Raw genomic sequence first — 12,047 nt, forward strand, 5'->3', positions numbered from 1 at the left:
AATGAAAATTCTCTCGATTTACTCACCCTCACGATATCCCAGGTGTGTTATCACCCTTTTTTTTTTTTTTTTTTTTTTCTGCTGAACACATTTGAAGAAAAATATCTTTACTCAGTAGGTCCTTAAAATGCAATCACAGACAGTCAGCATAAACGTCATCCATATGACTCCAGCGGTTAAATTAATGTCTTAAGCGATACAATCACTTTTGGTGCGAACAAGATCAATATTTAAGTACTTTAACTCTCTTCCGGTCAGTAACAGTATGCACGTGTGACATAATCGCATTGGCATGGTATAACTGACCCACATGGTCACAGCCGGAAGAGCAGTGCTGTTTACAACGGAGTAAGAGGAACGCTATACAGAAGCTTCATTGGTTTTGGTTTAGATCTGTATTTTTCAGTTTATTTACTCACAATGGCGCGTTTGTGTGCTTATCCTGGATGTCTCAACCGAGAGATGAACGTGAGACTGAAACATGCCAACGTGAATACGTCACACCAGAAACCGTGTGATCTCCACCCTCTCATGAAGCTTACCGGAAGTGATGTAGTTAAAACATACTTAAATATTGATCTTTTTCACAACAAAAGCGATCATAGAAGACATTACTTTAAACGTTGATGTCATATGGATGATGTTTATGCTGACAATCTGTGATTTTTGGAGCTTTAAAAGTCTGATCATCATCTAATTGCATTTTAAAGACCTACTGAGTTAAGATATTTTTCTGCTTTTCTTCAAATGTCTGATGAAGAATATCTTACACACCTGGGCTATCATGAGGGTGAGTAAATGATGAGAGAATTTTCATTTTTGGGTGAACTATCCCTTTAAATAGAGCAGAGATGATGCTGTCTCATCCAATGTATTTCTGAATCTAGTATGCGAGTAGAAAATCACTGTCTCTTTCCTTCACAGGTGCGTTCAGGACCCGCAGGGAATTGGCCCTGGTCAGACCCAGCTGAGGGCGGGATAGGAGATGTGAGGTATCGCTATTCTCTCACCACGCTCACTGTGCCACGGCGATGCCTGGGGTTGGCACGGCGGCGATTAGGCAGAGGGGGCAGGTGAGTTAAGACCCTCACCCTTTTAGAACCAGTACTTAATTGCCCATTCATGGTTTTATTTCATTACAACACCACACTTAAAGTTTGGTATTGGTAACTTGTACGTATTAAGTAGGTAAGTATTATATTGTTTTGTGTGTTCTCATAAATAATTACCAAAGCTGTTTCATAAGGTTTATTATAAATTCAGTTCATTTAGATTAGGGGTTCTCAACGGGGGCGGACCGTTCGGTTCCAAAGTCAATGAAAAAGTGCGGCCGGATTACAATAGGCTCCAGGTTGCCCTGGCTGTGAACCAGCAGAGTACAGACTCGGCACAAGAACCATTGCCATTTCGGTGGAAAAGCCCTAACATAAAAGCGCATATGGGGCCGAAATAACATGCATCTCTCTTCCGTTTTTAAGTAAACACTGATGCGTGTAGCTGTAGCGTAATAATATGGTATTTTTCCAGTTAAAATGTTGAATTAGTAATTGGCGGAGGTTGTCATCGTGTGTCACGTACGTTCTGGTACTATTGTTGTAAATGTCCATTTATTTTTATGACAAAACCTTGATTTTAACCAAAATGTCTGTCACACGCTGATACGGCAATGACCCCTGGTAATTGGAAGAATAGTTTTTTTTGTTGTTGTTGTTGTTGGTTCAAGTAAATGCAGCCTGTTACTTATTTGTGACCAAATAAAGAGGATTCTTATTATTGGAATTGGCAGTTGTATTTTTTCCTAAACGGCAAATACAGAACTGTAGTGAATCTGTGACCCTAAAACCTTGAAACAAACATTTCATATAGGGATGTGGGATAATATAAGTATCAAAGCTTCTCCATGATTTTATTCCCGCATGTCCGTCTTTTTTCCAGACTGTGATGCCCAGGAAAAATATCCTCAGGTAATAGAACCGTGTGAATTGCCATGATGTTAAAAGCCAGTGAATCTGCCCTGAGTGGCTGATGTTCAGTTTGTCGGACCTTTAAATATCACTGTTCTTAAACTGTCAAGTGGATGATGGTCAAGGCTCCAGAAAATTGAGGCATGCAACTTATTGAGGTCGTTAACGCTGACTGTTGTGTATAGTGGTGAAGCATGTTTTCGAGCACTTTATACTGTTGCTCCGAGCTCTTTATTTAAAAGCATATGACCTTGAGCCTAATACAGTTTAGGAAAAAATTAGTGCTGTGAGTCAATTAAAAACTAATTAATCGCACCATTTTCTGATTAATCGTGATTTAAATTGTGGTACATGATACATTACAACATTAAAAAAATCAAGTATATTTACTTTATTCTTTGTCTCAGAGAACTTGCAAGAAATTGGTTAGTCATTTAATTATAAATTATGTATGTTTAATATGTACTTTTCTTTTTGCGGATAGACACATTTTTACAGGTATTAATCTCTGATACGTGTGTGTATGTATGTATGTGTGTGTATGTGTGTGTGTATGTATATATATATATATATGTGCCATAAATTCAGTGGAAATGTTGTAATTAAAATTTAAGCAATCTTGTGTTTTCCAGTGGAATTTTTCTTAATAATAGGATCAAAGGAGCAGATTAAATTCATATCAAACTTTATTGGCAAGAGAAACTTAAGTGTACATTGCCATTGCATTATTAGACATTTATACATTCTGATATAAAAAAAATTTTTCATGGCAGGCAGCAGATGCCCTAACCCACCCTTATTGGAGCCTGTAAAGCTGAGTAGCCTGCCAGGAACAACTCCTATCGTGTGACGTTTCAGGAAGTAAAAAAAAATGAATATTGCATTAATTGCGTTTTTAAAAAAATTTACGTGTTAAAAAAAAAATATTATTGTGGAAATTAACACGTTAAATTTCCCAGCCCTAGAAAAATACAGTTGTCAATTCCCATAATAAGAATACTCTTTATTTGGTCACAAACACAACAGGTTGAGTTTACTTGAACGAAAAAATAAAATGAAACTTAAAGAACTGGTTTGAGATGTTTTCTGTGTGTTAGTCATGGGTCAGGGAATGAATTGGGGGTGGGGGGGGGTGGGGGGTGGAATTCATCCAAAAAAAGGTTAAGAACCACTGATATAGAGTATATTAACACTATTTAATAAGTGTTAAAAGCTAACTCGCACGTTCTCAGCTGCATTGATTATATTTCCCCTTCTCATGTCTGTGAATAGGGTTTTATTGGACCGAGCCCACTCTGATTGGGATTCTGTGTATCACGGGCTGGACCCGGATTCTACCGAGTTCCCTTCACTATCTTACAGCCAGCAGCCCAGCACAGATACCTCACACACCAGCACAGATACCTCTGCTCCCTCATCTCCACTTGACCTCACACAACTCTTGCTCAACATCAAAGCCTGTCGCTGGAGGCATTTCAAGCCTCGGACGGCACCACCAGACGACCCCGACAATCCCGAGCACTGGTCTACACGGAGACCACGCCGTGGCTTCCTCATCCGCCCAATCAGCACGCTTCGAACGCGTGGAGGCTCTGCCTCTAACCGACCACCTGCACCTCCACCTGCACCAGGTGAGTCCGCTCATGCCATATTGCTACTGTGAATAGCTGCTCATTTCCATCTGTTTCATTCAGACAGCTTAAAGTATTTTACTTTTACCGTTTTAACTATTTGAAGTTTTAAGTATGTAGCTCACCTTGCATGTTTATTCCATGGACATCACTGACCACATTTACATGCAACCAAATAATCTGTTTAGAATCCGAGTGATAGCTCAGTCAGATTGAAAAGCTTTCATGTAAACACAATGATCTGATTGAGCTGGATCTGAATAAAATTTCCATCTGATCGAAGGGGGTGGTGTAGACCTGAAATAATCAGATTAAAATAAAAATATTAGCCATGTAAACGTTTGAATCGGACTACTTTCTCAATCGTAAAGTAAAATACCTTGCGCTCATGCGCAGAGATGTGGTGCGTATGTATGTTTATACATGATACTCTTCGCATGAACCTACAAAGCAATGACAACGCATTATTAAGGGTATGCGGGCTCACTCTGAATATTCTGCAGGGCACACATTTTCTTTCATGACATCACAAAGCAAAAAAGAATGTTGTGTCATTCTTGATAGGGACTTTAAGCAGCAGGTGCGGTTACGGCGTTCTGTGTTCCATTGCGTGTACGTGACTTCACTCAATTCTTGACGCCGAAACCATAATTTCTAAAGCATTTCTTTGCCATAGTGACAGTTGATTTGTATGTGACAGATTAGGAAAGTAAATGTTAGATTGTTTTACATGATATGATGCAAATGAATGTGAACGCAGTATACGATGTGAAACACAGTAAGTAGCCTAAACATCCTCCTCAAAACTTGTTAAATTACACACGGTTATAGGCTTTGAATAAAAAAAAACCTCATATCAGTTGACTATTAATAATAATATCTAGTATTTAGACGTAGGCTTTCTATATGGTACAAGAGTAAACTCTTCTTCTGACAGTTATTTAACACTGCAAGCATCCCTTCTCTTGCCATTTTAAATAGCCTACCTTTTTTTCCTTGAATGATTAAATGCTCCATTCTGCCATATTGCTTAGTGATTTTTGTGTTGCATCTCGTCCACAGATGTTGCTTAAAGTCCCTATTATTTTGCTTCCATTCCACATCTGTAAACTCTTCTTAAGGACAACTCTCACACACGTGACTTTGTACTCTCATCCAGAGATGCCTGTAGTTAGATTGGAGGAATGGGCAAGAGGCAAATACATGGTAAAGTCAGACAGGGTATTAGACGCTGATTCTAATTCTTCGTTTGCCAAGTAGAATGAGTTATATAAGAGGTTTTTCTGGCATAGTTTTTAGATATCTTAAAGCAAAAAACCCAATTACGGACTTTGGTGCCATTCTCACTGTCTCAGCCTTTCTCTGTTTCTTCAGAACGCAATGACTGACGCTCTTCGCATGCATAAATTTTGTTCAGAATACATGTAATGCACATGTAAATGAATATTTGTATCGGATTGCAAAATTTAGGGGGACATATAAACAGTACATTTGGAATCTGCAATCGGATTCAGATTGACGAAAATTAGTACATGTAAACATAGCTAATGATACATCAAATCATATGGCCTAAGGCGAGATTTGCCATTACTTTACTGAGTCATTGGATTTTGTGCTTGCGGAAGATAAAACGGGCTAAAAAAATAAAATAAATTTGCATTGGAGGACCCAAGCCATCTAGGAACCAGAACATCATTTGAGACTTTGGGGGTGGGCCTTTTTTTTTTTGGACCAGGAAGCAACTGCATAGCAATGTGCTAAAAACCACTAACAGCTTAGCAACTGCATGGCAGTGCCTTAGCAACCTCCCTCCACTGTGAGTTTTGCGCTGGCAAGCACCATTCATGTCATGTATTCAAGTCAAAAATCAATTAATGAATACTTCTGACACTAAAGATCGATTAGAAAGAAAGGGGTCTAAAAATAAGTGTTTAGTACAGAGCTATTATTGTTGATGCTGACCTTTTCCCTATTTGCTCCTGCAGCTTTCAACGCTGAACAGTACCAGCAACACCAGGAGCAGCTCGCACTGATGCAAAAACAACAGTTTGAACAGGTCCAACTACAGCAGCAGACTGGCAGCACAGCACTCACAAACAACCCACAGGTGAGTTTTCTATGTAGAAATATAACCTGTGTCCTTTCAATGGGATACTCTGCTCAGCAGCATCAAGCTATAAAGTAACAGATCATGTTACAGTTTTGAAAATACTAGAACAATGATTTTCATAACTTCCAGTTCTGTCAACAGTTCTCGAATGTGTAGTCGGATTGTAACGATTTACTTAAGGTTTTTTTTTTCTTCAGAGTTTGGTGTCGAAGACGATAGATGCTGTTAGTGCACAGTTTGCTGCCTCTGCACTAGTGACCCCTGACCAACTGATTGCACTCAAGAGTAAAGAGGAGGGAGTTGGTGTCAACGGAGTTGTCTCGGCTTCAGGTTGGTCCTGCAATCAATAGTCGGCACACAAGTGATCATGCATATTATTTCCTATTGTTCTCATGAACATCCATGCTGTTTGTCTCTGCAGGTGTCTATAAGGGCTTACATCACACAAGCTCTACAGTGTCCATCCATTCGTCTGCCACCCCTACCTCCACCTCATCTCCCTCCCCTACTGCCACCACTAACAACGGAACCTCCTCGGCCAATCATCACGTCGGCATGGCCAGCCCCGCCCCTGCTCAAGCGCTGATGGGCGGGGCTGTGAGAGTGAGCGTGCCTTCACCAGCAGGCACCTTGAGTGTACGACAGCTGCAGCGTCAGCTCACTGTTCCCGCCTCTGCCCTAAAACTTGCTGCCAATGCCAACAGACCCATCCAGAAGGTCACCACAGGGTCAACTACCCTCGACATGGGGCCCAGGTCAGATGGAATATTTGTGTGGTGTTAAAAGAATATTCCAGGTTAAATAGTAGTCAACATGAAATCATGTTTGAATATTCATAATATTATCGCAATTTCGCTAGTGATATGAAATTATGCAATATCATGAACATTGCAATGATTTTAATTGCCTTTTTATTTTCCCACTTGCGTCGCCTAAACAGCGCATCATTTATTTATTTCACGATCCTGTCAAGCTGCACAAATAAGCAAAATAGCAATACTGTCCCGCTGTGATTTTCATTTAATACATAGTCTGTGTGCGCTTCAGAATGAATAGACCTTTTCCCACCTACAGTCCTGGTACTTTTGCCTTGAGTAACTTTCTAGATGAGAACTCTTGCGAGGAACGGCACACCCGAGGAGACCTTACACCTCTTGCATTCGTACTCGCCAAAGTAACCCCCGTAGTGATTTCATGTAGTATCGACCATTTTTCTTGTGACGTTATTTGCATGCGTGATTCAGTAGCAGTAAAAATAACAAAATGAACGACACCAACGGAGGATGCCAGGATTGGAGCTACACTTTTGTTAGGGCTGTTTTATCTGAACGTTGGCTGCATCGGAAAACGTGTGCAGCTTCATAATGAGTTAATGGTTTAAACAACAGTTTTTGGATGAATGGAACTCTCTGAACAGTTTAAACAGCATCTTATTTCATCCTACCTTCATCCATCCTCATATAGCCTGCAAAGGCAGTATTTTCCTGTTTTCGGACGCAGCCTGTGTCTTCAGATTACAGTGTAAACTGGACGCGTGAGGCGTGTGTGTGGTGAGGAGAGATGAGGCAGCGAAAGCACTCTTTAGCCACACAGCACATGCTGAACTCCGAGGACAACATGTTGAAAATGCACTATAAACCTATTTATCAACACAATCTTTTACAATAGAGGCTTTTATGACTCTGCATAAATTACTGTACTGAAATAGTCACTCATTGACTTAAAGACATCTTGATGTAAGTTAACCACTCAGTAACAGGCACACAATACTTCCCTCATGTAAACTAGATTTAATAACGGTTTAGTGTATAATAGAGTTCAATTACCTACTCTCGAAAAACATCTTGATTATTTATGTCCATCATTCCTGGAAAAATTCCATGTTGTAATCCAGAATTCACTTTTTCTCTATAGTCAAACTGTACAGATGCGATGTAAACTTGAAGCATGTCTCCTGATAAAGTCACACACACGAAACGTGTGATTCTCTTTAGATACTTTTATTTTTAAGGCAGTTGTAAAATTAGCGCAATCCTCTGAGTAGCAGACTTGCAGTTAGTTTGATTACTAAAGGCGGCCACGGACTCTCCTCTTTTCTCAATGCTTTGTGCATCATAGGTTTTTGACCGATCACAGGCTGCAGCACCACATAGTCTGCCACAGTTTCTATACACCCCAAAAGTAGGAGCTAAAGATGTCCTCTAAAATGGCTTTGAGGAACTATAGTTCTTCAGGTGTGAAAGCAATGAAAAATACTAGTCCTGGGGAAAAGTACCTAAAACTGCTTTAGGACCGCCAGTGGGAAAGTGCCTAATGGGTGGCATGCTGTACTGTGCTCGCACTGGGCTCATACTCTGTTTTCAGGTCTCAGAGCAGTTTGCATGCATCGTTAAAGCGAAGTGCTGCAGGTTCACACATTTGTGCAATTCCAAACATTTGTAACTGCTACAAGTTTGATGCAAATATAAAAACGAGACACCAGTATCACAGAAAAGATGGATCACCAGATTTGTAATGAGGAACATTGTAAACTGTCAAATGCAAATTTCACCTTCAGTGTTTGGCTAAAAGAAAAGCTACAGGTAAAGTAAATACAACGATATACGATGCAGTATATTACTGTTGTAGAACAAATGTAATCCTCATAAAAATAGTAGTAGTAGTAGAAGTAGTAATACATTTAATTCAGTATTGTATAATAAACTTTACTGGATCCCATAATAATTCAGGATTATTCAGCTGGATCATAGAAAAGTTGTTTTTGCACACCCTTTTCATTAAATGTAGTTAAAATGTATGTAGGTAAATGTTTTTTTTAAAAAAATTTTTATTGTATTGGTGCATATATATGAAAATGATTAAAAAGCGTTCTTCCTTGTGTTGATATAGATGGAAAACTGTAAACTTGCCTTCATTTTTAACTAGGTTTTTAATGCGTTAATGTTCAATTTAGGCTACAATGGCTGTTTGGTTGAAATTACATAATTTAAGAAATATATAAAATGTTATCAAAAGGCAGATAAATATTGATATATAATTTTTGTAGCCATATTGCCCAGCACAACCTCCAACCACCGGTTACTTTTCACAATCCAAGTCCTGCCCTATTCCCCCCATTTAATATCCCGTTTCAATAGAAGATTTTCCATTATAGGAATAAAATGGTTGCAAACGTTGTTTCATGTTGACTTTTAGCCTCTTTCGACATCATCTGTGGCATGCTGTTGTTGATTTACCTCTCAAAATAAGTGTTGTAGTGGGATTGTTTAATTAGCTGTTTTTGTGCAGATGATTTGTGTAATTTACTAGTTAAATGTAACAGATTGAATTTGAGGTCACCTGATTTTAGAAATGTTCATTAATCCAGTTTGTCTTTCAGGGAAAATCATGATCAAGAGAAACCTCCATTAAACAGTCTAACAGACAAAACAGTCGCCATGGAGGTTACGTAGCCCCGCCGCTCGACCTTTCTCATCCCACCCCTCAACCGAGGCGTCTCCTTTAGGTGCTATGCATCATAGTGACGCTGTTTCCATGGCAGCCATTGGGACTTAATTGCAATGCTCATATTTTTTTTTTTTGTTTTTTATTTGTTTCCAAAATATTTGTTACTGTTAATAAGATATCAACATCTGTAAATTATGAAATATGGAAATTATTCAGTGTACATAAATATTTGTAATACACCCCTTGTATATAACATTACTTGAATACAGAAATTGTTCATTTGTGATGTTTTGCACTTGGGCGGGGAAAAATCTGAAAAAAAAAAAAGTGATTTTTCATGTGCAGTTTGTGCGTGCGTGTCAGAGATTGTGAATGTTAGGTGGTGTTTGTGTGACTGTCAGACTGTGTAGCTGAATGTGTGTATGTGTCACATGCATGGTGCGAAACCTGCTGTTTTATCTATTTATTGTGAGGTGTTTACATTTTTTATTTTATTTTTTTTATTTTTATACACTGTAACCTCCTGGGTTTCTGTGCAGTGTGTATGTGCATGTCTGCGTGTGTAGCTGAAACCGTTTTATGTGAAAATCTCTTGTTGGAAAAAAGCAGCAGGGGTTTCTCTCTCTCTCAATGTCTTTCTCATGTGGCTGCTCCCACTTCACTCAAGCACTATTTTTTTTTTTTTTTTTTTTTTTTTGTTAATCAATGCTGCTTTTATATAATTTCAGTCTTTTTTTAAAAATCAGAATCTGAAAGCCTGTTTGTGATTTGAGGGTTTTCCTTTTGGATTCCTTTGGAGTTTGTTAAACTTGGAAAATGAGTTTATTTTCATTACCCGTTTTTGATGACTGATTGTACATCCCCTGTGCTAAGGTGCGAGTTTGTGTGTAACAGAAGTTTGTAAGGAAGAGGACTACAGTGACATCTCAGTATGTTTCTTTCATTATCATCATTCCACTTTATGAAAATAAGGAAAACGAACAAAAAAGAAACATTTTGTTTGCTGTAAGATGTGGTGGCGCCCTTCCTGTGGGGCCAGCATGAGCTCTCTTCTGTGAAGAGGACAGTACCTCACAAGGCTATTTGTAGTTGTTTGTATGTACCACAGTCTGAATGCCCGTTCCAATGGCATCATCTATCCTTGAGGTGTTTTTTGTTTTTTTAGTCCCACCTGGAAGAATTAATTAAAAAAAACATATGAAAATTTTCTTAATAAACCCAGGGCATTAAGTGTTTGACCAGCACAAATCTCTGAGTGATTTCTCTGTGTACTGTCAATTTACTAGTTAAAAAAAAATACAGCTCTCCATTACCCAGTTTTCTGTTCAGAGAACACTTGCTTTGCTTGCAAGCTAATTGAAAAACCTGAAAGATTAATTTTTTCAATGGTTAAATACTTTCTCCTGATTAATATGCAGAAATAACCACAAGAAAGCCAAGTAGGTTGATGTTTGACCAATGTAAGATGGGGTATTCTGGGGCTGTTTTTAAGCTATTTTTGCAATTCCATTTAGTGGCACAGAAATGACACGATTTAGCCCAATGAGCCTTGCTTTAAAAAAAAAAAAAGCCCTTTTCTTCCTTCATAGATAAAGTTCCTCTGCTCTCAGGGAATTAGGAAAATATGGATTGGTTGAGTTTATAGTCCATTTAACCGTTGATTAATTTCAAAAGTGTAATCAGTGTCTGGAGACTGCTCATGGTTTCAAACATACAGCCTCAACCAATCCCTGAAACTCATGGTGGAGTGAAAAATTACAGAGCAAAGTTATAGTACCCTATAAATGTATAGGGTATGGTGTAATGGGAGCCAGCTGGTAGGAAGCTGTGCAGTGTGTAAACCTCACTCCCCTGGCCTCAAGAGGCGCACTGCTGACAAATGCTAGTAGCCTTTATCCTCCTCTTAGTGTGCCCACCTCACATGCCGGAGACCCTGGTTCGAATCCCGCTCTGAGCGGGTTGAGCAGGACTAGTTAATGGCACAACATTTTATCAAAAAACAAAAACATTACAGATTTTAAGTAATGATTCCCTCAGAAAACGACTAGCATTCAAGAGTTTTAGAGGGATAAAACAAATATATCTTTAGCCGCTTTTCCAACAACGGGCCGAATGGTTCAGAGCACAGTACGGAACGGTTACAGTCGCATTTCCACTTCAGCACGGTTGGGCATGGCACGATTATAAACCATTCTCCGCCCGGAATTCCCAGCACGGTTAGCTAACCGTACTCAACCGTGCTGGTGGGATGGCTTTAGTGTGTGGCGACTCGTTTAGTGATTCTTTGTGGTTTTATTAGGACAGTTTAGCTAGTATTGTAGCCTATATTTCTTATTCTACACGCATTTTTCGTCAGGGAAGTAGCTTACTAGCTCATTTAAACTCTCTATTTGCATTTTTACTAGTAAATTAAAGAGATCTACAGTTGATTTTTATTTTTTTTTTACTAGTAAGAATTCCAATTAGAGAGCTCTACAATTGTGTTCTTACTGGTAAAAACTTTGTGTTTTCATAAGGTGTAAAACAGAAGCGATTACACCTATTTCCCTTTCCAATTCCCACCTGAGGTAGGCTACATTTCAAACTAAAGGCCATTTGTGGTATGGTAAGATATCAACATGACGTTTTTTTTACAAGGTTATTTAGCAAACATATTAATTACTTTCACACAGTGTCAGAGTTATCAAAAATGTTGAGATGACAACACAGATACTGAATTATTGTTAATATGTTATTGAAGGATAATCCCAGGCAGCATGTAGTAATCGGCCCGAGCTCTGCGGCCTATCCGCACCTGCGGCAGACTCCGTATCGGCAGGTATGATCCGGGCTGAGTGATACCCGCAGCCGACTGTGTATTTTCCCAAATACACTCGGACTTCACAGAGGATGAAT

General features: G+C 39.0%; 1 protein-coding gene across 6 annotated transcripts in view; it reads left to right on the forward strand.

The window, feature by feature from the left end:
* Window positions 1-10,400, forward strand: part of LOC127441049 (enhancer of polycomb homolog 1-like) — a 39,329-nt gene extending 28,929 nt beyond the window's left edge. For all 6 annotated transcript variants that reach the window (XM_051698201.1, XM_051698200.1, XM_051698203.1 and 3 more), the window contains 6 exons: window positions 925-1,073; window positions 3,237-3,595; window positions 5,581-5,702; window positions 5,903-6,035; window positions 6,127-6,460; window positions 9,085-10,400. In XM_051698201.1, the coding sequence (XP_051554161.1) occupies window positions 925-1,073; window positions 3,237-3,595; window positions 5,581-5,702; window positions 5,903-6,035; window positions 6,127-6,460; window positions 9,085-9,157 (1,170 nt within the window). In that variant the 3' untranslated portion in view covers window positions 9,158-10,400. The remainder of the gene's footprint in view (window positions 1-924; window positions 1,074-3,236; window positions 3,596-5,580; window positions 5,703-5,902; window positions 6,036-6,126; window positions 6,461-9,084) is intronic.
* Window positions 10,401-12,047: the final 1,647 nt, after the last annotated feature.

This window comes from Myxocyprinus asiaticus, chromosome 5 (assembly GCF_019703515.2).
Source record: "Myxocyprinus asiaticus isolate MX2 ecotype Aquarium Trade chromosome 5, UBuf_Myxa_2, whole genome shotgun sequence".
Classification (NCBI taxonomy): domain Eukaryota; kingdom Metazoa; phylum Chordata; class Actinopteri; order Cypriniformes; family Catostomidae; genus Myxocyprinus; species Myxocyprinus asiaticus.